This window comes from Heptranchias perlo, chromosome 6, assembly GCF_035084215.1.
Source record: "Heptranchias perlo isolate sHepPer1 chromosome 6, sHepPer1.hap1, whole genome shotgun sequence".
Lineage (NCBI taxonomy): Eukaryota > Metazoa > Chordata > Chondrichthyes > Hexanchiformes > Hexanchidae > Heptranchias > Heptranchias perlo.
This window is the reverse complement of record NC_090330.1, coordinates 108,573,456-108,588,496: the sequence shown is the minus strand read 5'-3', so window position 1 is coordinate 108,588,496 and position 15,041 is coordinate 108,573,456. Positions and strand designations below refer to the sequence as shown.

Genomic DNA, 15,041 nt, shown 5'->3' with positions numbered 1-15,041 from the left:
CTTTTTCCTGATAAAGTCCTTGTGAGAGACAAAATTCAGACAAATATAACCCTCCAAAATTCAGTTTATCCACTTATTTTTCTTGTGGTGTTCTGCTTAGCAAACTTCAAGAACTTTTTTGAAAATTACATATTTGTGGCGCAGCAACACAATTACCTTGCTGTAACCTTAAAAAAAACTTGCATTAAAAAATAGGAATACTTTATGAACATTTTGTTATGTATTTTGGATTTATATCCAGAATCAGCATGCTATTACATCACTGCTATTTAAGTATAAACTGATAAGGGTGTCAGAAGCCTGGGTATAACATCGCGCATTTATATTTTTTATTGAACATCTCATTAATTTCACACATTCTTATTTTTAATGTTTTTCAAAATAAAACAAAGTTTTTTGGGTCATAAAGTTACTTATAAAATTGTAACTAAAATTTATTACTAAATGTTAACTGGATAATTTTACAACTGGTTTACTTACATATGATACACAGCCAACATTTTCATTGAAATGCGAATGCTTTGTTGTAAATAAAATTAAATATTTATTTGAATTTTGTTGTTTGTTTTTATGAAAGGGCATATGATCAACTGTATTTAAATACCGTAATGCTTCAGTTTTTTATGTTATGAAATAATGGCAATAGAAACTTTACCATATTCAAAAATACTGACTGCTTTTTTTAACCTTACTCTTTTCATCCATGATTAAAACAAAGGGTCTTGTTTGAATAATCTTTTTTTACCTTGAAATTCAGCAATCCTACGGCTGTCTCAACGAAAGTGATTAAGTTCATCGGCTCCTTTAATGTCCGACCCTTTGAGTATTTTGCAAATCTATCTGCAAACTAGAGAAATAAATGGAAATAATTTTATATTAGCGCCTGAACAGGATTTGACTTGTACTTCAGTATTTTAATTTCTACAACATGCAAAATAATTTTAGATTTTGTGTTAAGTACTATTGCATTTACATGGCCTCTTTAGGAGACATTGAAAATTGAGGTGTTTTTTAAAACATTTCTTTGAGATTATAAAATACTTTAAAAGCTTTTTAAAATAAAAATTGCATGTAGATTTTCTAAGTCTCACATCACTCGGATCGATTTTGATCTAAAACTTAGAGTAGTTAAATATTCAGTTTTAATTTATTAATGCGGTAGTTTGAGAATTTCAAAACATGTACAAATAAAAATGTGCACTTAAATGAATAAATATACTTGAGTCTAGCAATACACACAGAAATTAACACCTTTATGTATATTTTATTTTTTGCGTGCAATTTACATTGAGGCTGCACTACCTCTCATAGTAGTTCATGCAATTTCTTGAGCAGGTTCGAATTAAACGGGACTAAGTTATTAATACACATATTATGACACAAAGTCTAACAATCCAGAGTTCTGAAAGGCAGGGATTACAATGGGTAAAGCCTTTTGCCATTTTATTATGCCGGTGGTGTAATTCCCGAACGAAGAATCGGCCTATCAGGCCAGCAAGCTTTCTTTTCAGCTTTTATGCAATATGATTTTCCTAATACTTCGAGTTTCATTGGGAAGTCATAAAGAAAGCAAGTTTCTTTCTTTGAACACCAAAGACTTGGAAAAAATTGTTTCCAGTTCACAGCCAGTACTGGGCTGTCAGTGGGGATGCCCAAATTCCAAAATCTATCATCTGGAAACATACAAAAGGTTTTGCACACTACTATTTTCTTTCAGAGACAGGATTAGAGTATAAAAGGTACTACGTTTAAGTTGTAATCATCATAGTTCTATAACTGATTAAAAAAAAAAGTATCTCAGGTAAACCAGAGTTATCTGAGTGCAGACAAAAAGCACACGTCTAAAAATTGAAAGAATATTCATTTACTGAAGGATTTCAAATGAAAAAGGGGAATTTTAATCATCTCTCCATTCAATCTCAGTTGGGTAAATCATATCTAAGAGATTTGCATAAATATAACCCATCAAAGCCTTTTTATCTTCAAAGGGGGTTTCGGGGCCTTATAAGCTTTGTACTGTAATCATCAGAGGTCACAACCCCGCAGGAGTAGGGCTGCTATGGCAACATAAAAAACTAATGCGACAGGCTTAACATAATATTCTTGCTCATGGAAAAGTGCAGTGACAGAAATGCCTTTTATGAAAAGCCAACTTATACTACAACACCTGTATTTCACTTTCAGCTGTGCAAAAACCCAATGCTCCTATTAATTACATATTGTCGGTGTAATTAGTTTTGGATTCACAAAGGTTTCCCTTTTTATGAAACAAACTATTACTTTATTTTATGATACACAGTGTTGTTTTCAATTGCAACCCCCACCCCCCCCCCCAACCCCTGAAATATATTTGTTTGGGAAAATTGCATTTTTGAACCATAAATTATCTACAGTGAATATTAACACAAAAAAAAATGTCTGGTAAACAGGTTTCAATTATTTTTTTTCTCTCTCTCTCAAAGAGACGATTAAAAGTTTCCGGCTTGGTCCAGTGTTCACTGCACTAAAGTAAAAGAAAGAGAAATTGGGGAGGAGAAGTAGCAAGCCCCAGCAATTCTTTCAATTCCAAAGCGCACCCAATAGCACGTTGGCGAGAATGCACACTGTTCAGGATTTGTGGGGGAATTGTCTCACAACAAAAGAGGGAGAGTTCCGCTTGTTATAGTCCAATAAGCCATGCCAGTCAAACAAGTACCCATAGCCAGAACAAAGGAAAGCAAGAGATTCTCACACAATAGACAACAAGTAAGTCCATCTTTTAGTTACAAATCAGCCTCCAGGTTTATTCTTAATATAATTTTTTTTTTTTTAAAAATGGGCAAAATAAACAGTGAAGGGATTTCGGTTATGCTTACAATCTGTGAGAATGAAAATGGGCGTGTTCAAGGCTCTTACAAACCGGGAATCCCTGTGAGAAATCGGAAATTAAACGAAGGGCAGTCAAACAAAGTTATCTACAAGCTCGTTACGTTGTGACCTCAACAGCAGAGAGGGGAAAAAGGGACTATTTAATTACAGTCGCTGTCGTTATTGTCGCACATGCAGGCGAACCACTTTTCCCAGCTATAGAACATTTACATTTAGATCTTCAAGTCCTGTGGACATTGCAAAATTTTTTTTAAAAATAAAGAAAATATTGCACTCCAGAGTCAAGTTATAGTGGGTGAATTTATTTACATTCTCATTGTGAAAACAACTGCAGTAAACACTTCAGAATGAAATACTTACTTGTTAGTCATAAAAATCATAGTTAAAGATGCTTCTTAAAGTTTTATAAATAGGTCTGCTTCGACCCTATTTAAGATTAACTGTTCCTATATTTTATAATCGCCCCATTTATTGAAAGCATGTTAAGGTAATGAGGGCTATTTCAAAGTTGACTTAAGTAATTTGATGTGTCTCCTGTTTTTATTTCAAGACTTTATAGGCTTAAAAAACCCCAGCCATGACACAAAAACACACCTGCCAGCAATTAAAAAGGAAGAAATACAGAACTATTCAGGAAATAATATCTGTAGTAATTAAAAACAGTGGTTAAAAGCTTCCTGTTCATTTCTCTGGTTTGCCCCAAGCACGACCCCCCCCCCCTCATATTTCTTTTCCTCTTTTTCATTTAACCCTTCTCTCTCTCTTCCTCTATTAATACCCCAGCCTGAATTCATACTTTATTTTCCCATCACCGGAGTCCACTTTCGACCAGAACTCCAAGTGTTGGGAGGTGTGGGTGGCTCGGGCTCTTCTGACCTGACCCTCCGTTTAGTCCAAATGATCTGGTCTGTGATCAAAGCCAACGCTGTGCCAAATGTGGGCCTACTCACCCATTTTATTTCTTCAATATTTTCAACTTTAGGGAGCATCAGGGTCGGAGGAAGGACTTTAGATTGCAAGATTACTTCCATGTCCAGCTCGGCAAGACCACTTGACACAGAGTTGATTCGAACGCACAGATCTGTGCGGCCGACGTCAAGTTGCTCGAGCATCTTTGCAATCGTCAGCCTCGCTTCTTCCTTTAACCAAAAGACAAAAAACTTTTCTCAGCAGTGACTGCAATTTCGAAGCGACGGTAGTGTTGCCGAGTAAGAAGGCATTCAGCAATTTACACTGCCAGCAGCAACCACTGCTTAAAAATGATCAGTATCTCTTTTATTACAACTTGAACATGCCTATCTGGTAATGACATGCATTAAAATGAAGTGCGTTGCATTGTAAAATAATATATTAAAAAATCAGTAGTTTCAGGCCTGCTGTATTAAATTTAGTGACATCTGTTTCAATGATTAAACATATCTCTGTTGCTGGATGTTTGCTAACGGATCAGACACTGTTACTGTTCTATTTAAGTTATGTTACAAGTCTGAAGTGATATTACTTTTGTTAAACACCATGTCTCTATTTGCAAATAAAAAGTGCTGCTGATTAGGAAAAGAAGGAAATTAAGTCAAACGTTGTGTCAGGAGAGCGGGCAAAATCACGGATTTAAAACAGATCCATGCAAGACTTTGCCACAGGAAAAAAAATGGCAATAAGATTCAAAAATCTGGTCCGAGTTAAATGGCGTGAGGAAACAGTAGCTTACAGTTGTCAGATCAGATCAGAAATGGGCACATAAAGCAGCTTAAGACAGCTCTGCAGTGCTACTGATTTACGGGGTCTGGGCTGGCGATAATTAGAGTAAGCAAAGACAGAATGAAGTGATGGCTCTCTGCAGTTCAAGTGAAAGAATAATGAACCCCAAGGTTAATGAAACCTGAATCAAATAGCCTTCAGCCTGGTATCATCACACTTTCATGAAGGGCTAACACATGCCAGTCAGTAGGAGGGTGAAGCTGTACCCGTCTGGAGATCATTACTATAATGCACAAAATGCTGCAAGTAAAAAAAAAAATTAAATAAATAAAATGCATTTATGAACCTGCAGACAAATCCAGATGCTACTTTACAAAAATGTAAAAAAAAAACATAACGGTGGGACCAAACAGACAGCTGTTTGTCTTGCTTACTGCAGATGAAATAGCACACTGCCGTCTACCTACATGACCAATCAAATCACACTTCCAGTTCCAATATAAATCATGCTGAGGGAGATGAACTTAAAAGGGACACAGTTAGGCATCTTGTTCCTCAGGATTTCCATACCAGACATTTAACCCTTTAAAGTTCAAACATCTTCATTAGCCGCTATAGTGACTTATCTCAGAACTGCCCAGAAAGAGTTACACTCAAAACCAGTTATCACAGAGACGTACAGCACAGAAGGAGGCCATTCGGCCCATCGAGCCTGTGCCGGCTCTTTGAAAGAGCTATCCAATTAGTCCAAATGCACCCCCCCCACCCCCTGCTGCTCTTTTCCCCATAGCCCTGCAATTTTTTTTTTCTTTTTCAAGTATTTATCCAATTCCCCTGCAATAGATTCCTATTGAATCTGCTTCCAGCACCCTTTCAGCAGTGCATTCCAGATCAGAACAACTCGCTGCGTTAAAAAAAATGTCTCCTCATCTCCCCTCTGGTTGATTAAGTGGAGTATATTTTACATGCATAACAAACAGTGCATTTCACAGTGAGAAAGGAGTCCCCACTCGAACAACCCTGAAAGGCTGCTTAAGTGTTTGAACTGCTAAGAATGTACTTTTTCCTAAGGAATTAGTAAGGATGCATTAGTCCCAAACATAGCCTCAGCAATACTTTGCTACTAAAGGCACTGTATTAAATAGGTTTCCTTGAAAACTGATCTTGTGTCTATTCATTTGTGCATAAGATGGATATAAACATGTCAAAATAGATTTGAAATCCCCATCAGATCCTTATGGTTTCTAATGGGACCTGACAGTAACAGGGTTACACTGAATTATCGGTCTGTCTGCTTCGAACAGCAGCTGAAAATGTTCCAAGTTGGAGGTTATCTCAAATGGTCATCTTTATTAGGAATGATCCTGATTTTCAGCCACATAGACACTTCCATCATTGCCAGCCACAGACTCCCAAAGCAGATGATATTATTCCCACAGCGATGCAATCTGGTGCTGTACTCCAAACAATCTATGTGACACAGGACTGCCCTACTCTAACAAAACTTCCTTTCAAAATAAAGCAACTCAAAATATGCACCACATATTCCTCAATATCCAAGCGTAAAATTTTATGCTTCTGAAATGCACTTCAAATATAAAAACCTAAATTTTCCATCAGTTATTTCTGCATCACAAAATTGCTCGCCAGGTTTCCACTGATTTGTCACATTATCAACCCATGGTTCCTTTGTAAGAATATAGAACTGTGGGTTTCTAAAAACCTCCGCAACCTTTCTTTTGAAAAGGTCCTTTAAAAGGCCTGGCACAGGTACGATGGGCTGAACGACCTCCTTCTGTGCGGTGTCATTCTGTGATTCTAAAAATAAATAGTGTTTTCCTACTCATATTACTGATAAACATGTCAGGTTCCCACAATGCAATGCTCTCAGGGTCGAGGCTAAGAAACACAATAAGCCTCCACCGATGGACGGCATCAACGTGTTCCACCGTCACCTCTCGTTTTAGAGTCAGATGTTGCAGACACAGACCATCACTGTGAAATTCAATTTTTAACTCTGTCTCATAGCCATCCAACAGCACAGGAGGACCCGGCCACTAATAAACATGTTATTGTGCTCACTCTCACGTACAGCTGTGACCTGATGAAAAAAAGCCAGGAGAAGGTATGATTTCTGCTACTGACTAGCGACCAACACCTGCAGCAGAATGAGACCGGGCTGCTGTCGAAGGAAAGCTGAATTGCCCAACACAAACACACACACACACACACACACACAAGACGGCAAAAAAAAAAGACGAAAACTTGAGCGCAGCCACACACGAGTGAAGATGGGGGGGGGGGGAAATTAACAGCAGCCATTGGACCCGCTAGCCAATCATCCTAGCACGTTCCGAGCTCCCGAATCATCAAAACTGCAAAGAAAACAACATCCGTCCACTTTCACACTCCAGTGGAAATGGTGGTCCCTCACGGCAGGGCTGCACAGTCTCGCCATCTGGAGAATAAATCGAGTGTGAAGTACAGTATAGTTTGGGACCAAGCTCTGTGGCGGCAGCTCAGCAGTTAGTTCATTAGTTCCAAACTTCCAGGGATTAGACCGGCATCTATTCTGCTGTCAGATGGGATAAGATGGACAGAATGCAAAAACTTCAAGGAGGACTGGAACAACCAGGGAGAGGGGATCCTAGGACTTGTTTTGAAAGTACAGAGTACAACAGTGTATATCCCTCCAACCCCCCCCCCACAACCAAAAAAAAAAATATCAATATCATTATTACTGAACAAAGTGATTAAGTCTTTTGTTTGACTGAAGAATATTAAACAGTCACAGGATGGAACATTGTTTCAGTTTTTCAAATGGGAGTGCATGAAGATGATAGCACCGCACAGCAGGATTCCATAGTTTAGTGATTGAATTACAATAGTGTGGGTCATGGTTTTTTTTTTGCCAGTGTTGCCTGACACTTGAATCTGCCATCTACATGTATGGTAGACACTGTTATTTCCCCTGTGAAGGGAGACTCCCTCCGCTTCAGGATAACGCAAAACAAATGCCCATTTAAAAAAAAACTGACTTTATTCAGTGCAGCACGGTTATCAACTAAGCAACCAGCATCACTAAAACACTGGTTAACTGGTCATTATCACAATGCTGTTTGTGGGAGCTTGCTGTGCGCAAATTGGCTGCCGCGTTTCCTACATTTACAACAGTGACTACACTTCAAAAGTACTTCATTGGCTGTGAAGTGCTTTGGGACGTCCTGAGGTTGTAGTGTTTTCAAAATAGACATCAGTAAAAAGATGAATTGTTAAAAGCGAGGTGGGACCCCTGAGAGAAGAGGATTGTCAATTTGTAGATGTTGATCAAAAAATGTTTTTATGTGTTGGTTGAGGGATAAATATTGGACACCAGGGAGAACCCTCCTGCACTTCTTCGAAATAGTGTTAAGGGATCTTTTACGTCCACCTGAGAGGGCAGACAGGGCCCCGGTTTAATGTCTCATCTGAAGGACGGCAACTCCGACAGTGCAGCGCTCCCTCAGTACTGCACTGGGAGTATCAGCCTGTGCTCGATTATGTGCTCAAGTCTGTGGAGTGGGAGTTGAAGCCACGACCTTTTGACTCAGAGACGAGAGCGCTACCCACTGACACCTGTGGAGGAAGTGGAGGAAAATCCTATGGTCTGAAGTTGCCTGATACAGTGCTTGATACCTATGATGCAGAGAATCACGGCAACACAGGGGAGGGAAATCAATGCATAACTTGACAGATGGGGTCGAAGGAAGGATTTTAGATAGATACGATACTGGGATGAGGGAACAGCTCAACAGATGGGGGGGTAGGGTCAATACTGAGGAGGACTGTGACAAATTACAAGAAGACATTAATAAACTTGCAGAATGGGTATGTAATCGGCAAATGAATTTCAACATACTGTAGATAAGTGTGAGGTGTTGCATTTTGGTAGGAAGAATAAGGAGGCCACATACTCTTTGGAAAATAAGAGTCTAAATGGGGTAATGGAGAAAAGGGATCTCGGGGTACAGATACACAAACCACTAAAAGTAATGATACAGATTAATAAGGCCAGAAAAAAAATCAAACAAAGGACTCAGTTTCATTTCTAGCAGGACAGAATTAAAAAGCAGAGATGTAATGCTAAACTTATATAGATCCTTGGTTAGACCACACTTAAGAGTACCGTGCACAGTTCTGGTCTTCATATTATAAAAAGGATATAGAGGCACTGGAAAAAGTGCAAAAAAGATTTACAAGGATGATACCAGAACTGAGAGGTTATAGCTATCAGGAAAGATTGAACAGGCTGGGGCTCTTTTCTCTAGAAAAGAGAAGGCAGAGGGGTGACCTGATAGAGGTCTTTAAGATTATGAAAGGGTTCAAAAGGGTAGACGTAGAGAAGATGTTTCCACTTGCGGGGGAGGCCAGAGCTAGGGGCCATAAATATAAGATAGTCACTAATAAATCCAATAGGGAATTCAGTAGAAACTTCTTTACCCAGAGAGTGGTGAGAATGTAGCACTTGCTATCACAAGGAGTAGTTGAGGCGAATAGCATAGATGCGTTTAAGGGAAAGCTAGATAAACACATGACGGAGAAAGGAATAGAAGGATATGCTGAAAGAATTAGATGAAGTAGGTTGGGAGATGGCTCGTATGCAGCATAAACCCCAGCACAGACCCGTTGGGCCGAACGGCCTGTTTCTGTGCTGTAAATTTTATGTAATTCTATGGGTTTCACCTAAACTGAACCAGTGCCAAAGTCTTCACAGAGAGGACAGACAAAGCAGTGAGAGGATTGAGGCAGGATAGAGACAAATCTTACAGCAGATGGGAAGGAGTTAAGAATAAGTATAGTGAAGAGACAGAGCAGTTTAAAATAGTAAACTCGCTTTTGGGAGGCGGGGGAGGGCGAGCAAGATAGACGCAACTTAGGGCAGATAGAAGAGAGTAAAGGAAAAGGATAGTGAAGGAAAGGTTTCTTTAAAAAAGAGAAGAAAGGGTATTGGGGAGTATGAACAGGTCAAAGGGTTACAGGGTTGCAAATGTGCGAAGTTTTAGAAATAACAGTTGATGGACTAATTGGAATGAAGGGACATGACACTGTGCCCCTGATGGGCCAGTGAAAAATTATGCAAATCAGCTGATGCCAGAAAATTGATTGCTATTAGCAGTTTCCCATTCTGGCAAAACAGTTCTTACCTGCTTAGAACTGATTAGCCTCTGTGGTTGTAAATCAGTCCCCTAGAATTCATTATATGCAATGAAATTAGCAATCACTTAGGAAGGCTTGGAATAATCAGGGATATCCAGCACGGATCTGGAAAGGGCAGGTCACATTGGCTTAATTTGATGGTATCTTTGGGGAATTCAGAGTGTATCGGTAAAGGGAATGGATGGATACTGTCGATACGGATTTCAGAAGTAGTTTCATAACCACTTGCATTTATATAGCGCCTTATATAACGTAGTAAAACGTGCCAAGGCGCTTCACAGGAGCGATTATCAAACAAAAATTGATACCGAGCCACATAAGCAGATATTAGGACAGGTGACCAAAAGCTTGGTCAAAGAGGTAGGTTTTAAGGAGCGTCTTAAAGGAGGAGAGAGAGGGAGAGAGACAGAGAGGATAAGGAAGGGAATTCCAGAGCTTAGGGTCTAGATGACTGAAGGCACCAAGGATGCCATATAAAAGATTTGTTACAAATATAAAGGTTTATGGTATTGTCAGCCTTGGCTCAGTGGTAACGCTTTTGTTTACTCATAGAATTACAAAGAATTTACAGCACAGAAATAGGCCATTCGGCCCAGCTGGTCTATGCCAGCGTTTAGGCTCCACATGAGCCTCCTCCCACCCCTCTTCATCTAACTCTATCAGCACATCTTTCAAAATAGAGGGTAACTTTGTAGGAACTCTGGAGTCTTGGGGAATGGAATATTTTTTTTGTCTTGTGGGCTTTATGGCCATTGACGGAGTTACAACATCTGTTGTTCAATGCCATCAGCTACAGCCTACATAGGGGCACCACATAGAGTAACGTCACATATTGTCAGTGGGAAATTAAAGCACCCTATCAGCACATGGCAACAATAATCACACCTTTACAAGCTGGAAATAGGCCCGTTGACCCCTAGTAGGACACTAAATGGGCAGTAATCCACATGTGCTGATTGGACTCGTGCAATAAGAACATAAGAAATAGGAGCAGGAGTAGGACATTTGGCAACCAAAGGTATTAAGGGATATGAGCCAAAGGCAGGTATATGGAGCTCGATCACAGATCAGCCATGATCTTATCAAATGGCGGAGCAGGCACGAGGGGCTGAATGGCCTACTCCTGTTCCTATGTTCCTATATGGCCTCTCGAGCCTGCTCCGCCATTCAATCAGATCACGGCTGATCTTTGACCTCAAACTGTCTGTCCGGAAAACAAAGGTGGCACATTTTACTGAGGCAGGTGGTGACCTTATAGAGGAGGTACCATGAGGAGAGGAGCGCTCCTTGCCTTTGGACCTCACGTTCCCAAATCCACAGAGTAGCAAGAAAGCCTGGGAGGAAATAACCAGGCAGCTAAAAGCTACTTTAACCAACAATAGGGTGGCAGAAATTTCGTAAATGACTTATTGATTTATGTGTCAGCCATGGCTCAGTGGGCAGCACACCTGCCTCTGGGTCAGAAGGTTGTGGGTTCAAGTCCCAGTCCAGGGACTTGAGCACATAAACCAGGCTGACACTCCCAGTGCAGTTCTGAGGGAGTGCTGCACTGTCGAAGGTGCCATGAGACTTTAAACCGAGGCCCCGTCTGCCCTCTTAGGTAGATGTAAAAAGATCTCACAAAGAACAGCGGGGGAGTGCTCCCTGGTGTCCTGCTATATTTATCTCTCAACCAACATCACCAAAAAAAATTATCCAGTCACTATCGCTTTGCTGTTTGTGGGATCTTGCTGTGCGCAAATTGGCTGCCGCGTTTCCTACATTACAACAGTGCCTACATTTCCAACTTCATTGGCTGTAAAGCGCTTTGGGACGCCCTGAGGTCGTAAAAGGCGCTGTAGAAATGCAAGTCTTTCTTTTTTCTTTTATGGTTCTGTGCCAAAGAAACAAGTAAAGATAAATTGTCACATCAGGGCCACTACGAAGGAAGGCTGAAGGATGTGGAAATGCTCACAGAATCAACAGTAATTATTTGCATTTATATAGTGCCTTTAACGCAGTAAAACGTCCCAAGGCCCCTCACAGGAGGGTTATCAGACGTAATTTGACACTGAGCCATGTAAGGAGATATTGGTCCTGCAATGTAAAAAGCATCTCAAGGCTTTGGTCTGAACTGCAGCTGCAGTTCCTTGACCGGAAGAAGCAGCATTGAGAGCCCATGTAAACACCAGGAGCACAGAAACTCAAACAAGGGGGGCATAACCTTAAAATTAGAGCCAGGACGTTCAGGGGTGATGTCAGGAAGCACCTCTTCACACAAAGGGGAGTGGAAATCTGGAACTCTCTCCCCCAAAAAGCTGTTGAGGCTGGGGGGTCAATTGAAAAATTCAAAACTGAGACTGATAGATTTTTGTTAGGCAAGGGTTTTAAGGGATATGGAACCAAGGCGGGTAAATGGAGTTAAGATACAGATCGGCCATGATCCAATTGAATGGCGGAACAGGATCGAGGGGCTGAATAGCCTACTTCTGTTCCTAAACCGATGAAAGGTCTTTATTGAGGGATAGCAGCAGGGTGGGTATGTTTGTGCAGTTGCAATGATGCAGGATACTGGACACAAGGGCATGATCCAATGAATCTAGTTTTGTCCAGGTGTACTAGTCCTTTGTAATACTGCTCTTCCAGTAAGTTCACTGTGATACAGTGTGCTATTGTGTGTTTGCATGATTATTTGTGTGCATTATGCAGTACCTTCTTGTTTAATGCAACTCCATCTTCACAGTCAAGGACAGCACAATCTACACGGAGACTGGTAATCTTGTGGAGTTTCCTTTCGTCATTTCCGGGTACATAAAGCACTGCTCTCCGAGGCACGTACTGGCGATCGGTGGGTGTACTGGAGGCGTAACGACAACACTGCACAGGTCCAAAAGCAGTGCATGTCTTGGCAGAGTTTCCGCTGAAAAAAACAAGGGTGAGTGTCATTGAAGATTCAAAGGCAAACTAGGTGTAAAACTAAAAACAAAAAAAAAACAGGCTTCAAAACAATGCAAGCAGATCTTTTAAAAAAAACCTATACTTTTTTCAATTTAGTACACTGCATTTGCTGCTCACGATGCGGTCTCCTCTACATTGGGGAGTCTAAACTACAGTGGATTGGGTGATCGCTTTGCTGAACACCTCCTTTCAGTCCGCAAGCGTGACCCTGACCTTCCGGTCGCTGGCCATTTTAATTCCCCGTCCCACTCCCACTCTGACCTCGGCTTCTTACACTGTTTCAGTGAAGCTCGACGGAAGCTCGAGGAACAGGACCTCATCTTTCGATTAGACACTTTACAACCTTCTGGTCTCAACACTGATTTCAACAACTTCAGATCATAACCACCACTGTTTTTTCAGACAGCGGGTGCTGGTAATGGTTCTACTGTTGCCACTTAGACCTCCTCTGGACCCATCTTTTGTTTCTTCACTTGTCCCATTACCACTCCCTTTTGCCTTGCACCATCATTCCTTTTGTCATTTAATCACCCCTGCCCTCCAACCTATCACAGACCTTCCCTTTTGCTCTTTCCTCCTCCCCCCTTTTTCTCTGACTCTGTACTTGCATTTAAAATGTTAAATCTCGAACATCTTCCTCGAGTAAGGGTGGAGGAAAGGTCCTCGAGCTGAAACGTTAACTGTTTCTCTCTCCACAGAGGGCTGCCTGACCTGCTGAGTGTTTCCAGCATTTCCTGTTTTTACTTTTTTTTTTAAAACGTCTGCTTTCTTTTTATGGGGAAATGCAATTAATATCAATACCAGGATGTGAATCTGCCAGAGCTGAAGTTATCGGTACAACTTGGGTTACTGTATAAGTTAAGCTAAGGACAATGTTCAGTGTATCCTGGTGGGTACTGGATTCAGAAAATGATTCACTAAACAAGCCAACTAGGTCAGGCACAGTTATATGGTTGGGCTAAATGGGGAAGGAGGAGGGGAAAGGGGGCAGGAGAGAACGGGGATAGTAGGGGATTGGGGATGATGTGAGAAGAATGGGCAGGTGAGGGGGGAAGAAGAGGGCTAGGACACCTTTAACGTAGTAAAACTTCCCAAGGCACTTCACAGGAGCGATTATCAGACAAAATTTGACACCGAGCAAAAAAATAGAGATATTAGGACAAGTGACCAAAAGCTTGGTCAAAGAGGTAAGTTTTAAGGAGCGTCTTAAAGGAGGAGAAAGGGGCAGAGAGGTTTAGGGAGGGAATTCCAAAGTTTAGGGCCTAGACAGTTGAAGGCACGGCCGCCAATGGTGGAACGATGGACATCGGGGACGCACAAGAGGCCAGAATTGGAGGAGCGCAGAGATCTGAGAGGGTTGTAGGGCTGGAGGGGGTTACAGAGATAGGGAGGGGTGAGGCCATGGAGGGATTTGAAAACAAGAATGAGAATTTTAAAATCGAGGCGTTGTCGGACAGGGAGCTAATGTAGGTCAGCGAGCACGGCGGGGGTGATGAGTGAACGGGATTTGGTGCGAGTTAGGATATAGGCGGCAGATTTTTGGATGAGCTCAAGTTTATGGAGGGTGGAAGATGAGAAGCCGGCCAGGAGAGCATTGGAATAGTCGAGTCTAGAGGTAACAAAGGCACGGATGAGAGTTTCAGCAGCAGATGAGCTGAGACAAGGTCAGAGACGGGCGATGTTACGGAGGTGGAAGTAGGCAGCCTTGGTGATGGGGTTGAAGGGTGGAAAATGCTTGGCATTTTAGTGCTGGGGTGGGGGGGGAAGAACAGTTTCCCAGGACCTCTGTGGAAGAGGGGGAGTAGTGGGTCAGGAATAATTTCCCTGCTTGGAGGAGAGGGGGCTGATAGACTGGGCTAAGGTGGTACCTCTTCCCAGAGGGTGGTGTGGAGGTGGGTTAACAGAGCGTCAGCGACAATATTGCTGCGCAGTGAGGCTGAAATGTTGGTCAGTCAGGGGTGGGTCAGAATATGGTGACTTAGCGGCTGTGGGAATGGACTCGCAACCCAGAGGCCAGGAGTTCACACGTGCGTGTGCGTGTTGAATTGTGACATTGAACCCAGGCTGGGTGCTTGGTACACGGTTAAATGTTGACATCTTTAGTATGGTTTTTCCCATTGAAATAGTATAACACAGGATATTGATATGGAAACCCACACAACGATTTTAATATATAACCTGTCGCTATCCCAAGGCCGACTTCAGTATTCAGAAGGCGTTTGGACACTTGGAGCCAGGTGGGGGAGTGGGGTTAGAGGAGGGAGGTCGGGGGGGAAGGAGGAGATAGATGGAGGTGGCGAGTGGGGGAAAGAGGAGAGGAGGGTGGGAGGAAGAGAGGGGAG

General features: G+C 41.8%; 1 protein-coding gene across 3 annotated transcripts in view; it reads right to left on the bottom strand.

Moving 5' to 3' along the window:
• Positions 1–15,041, bottom strand: part of clybl (citrate lyase beta like) — a 124,526-nt gene that overhangs the window by 8,374 nt on the left and 101,111 nt on the right. For 2 of the 3 annotated variants that reach the window (XM_067986598.1, XM_067986599.1), the window contains exons 3-5: positions 12,454–12,661; positions 3,819–4,007; positions 746–847 (exon numbers count right to left, since the gene is read on the bottom strand). In XM_067986598.1, coding sequence (XP_067842699.1) covers positions 746–847; positions 3,819–4,007; positions 12,454–12,661 — 499 coding nt within the window. The remainder of the gene's footprint in view (positions 1–745; positions 848–3,818; positions 4,008–12,453; positions 12,662–15,041) is intronic. The other variant, XM_067986600.1, reaches the window with a different exon arrangement.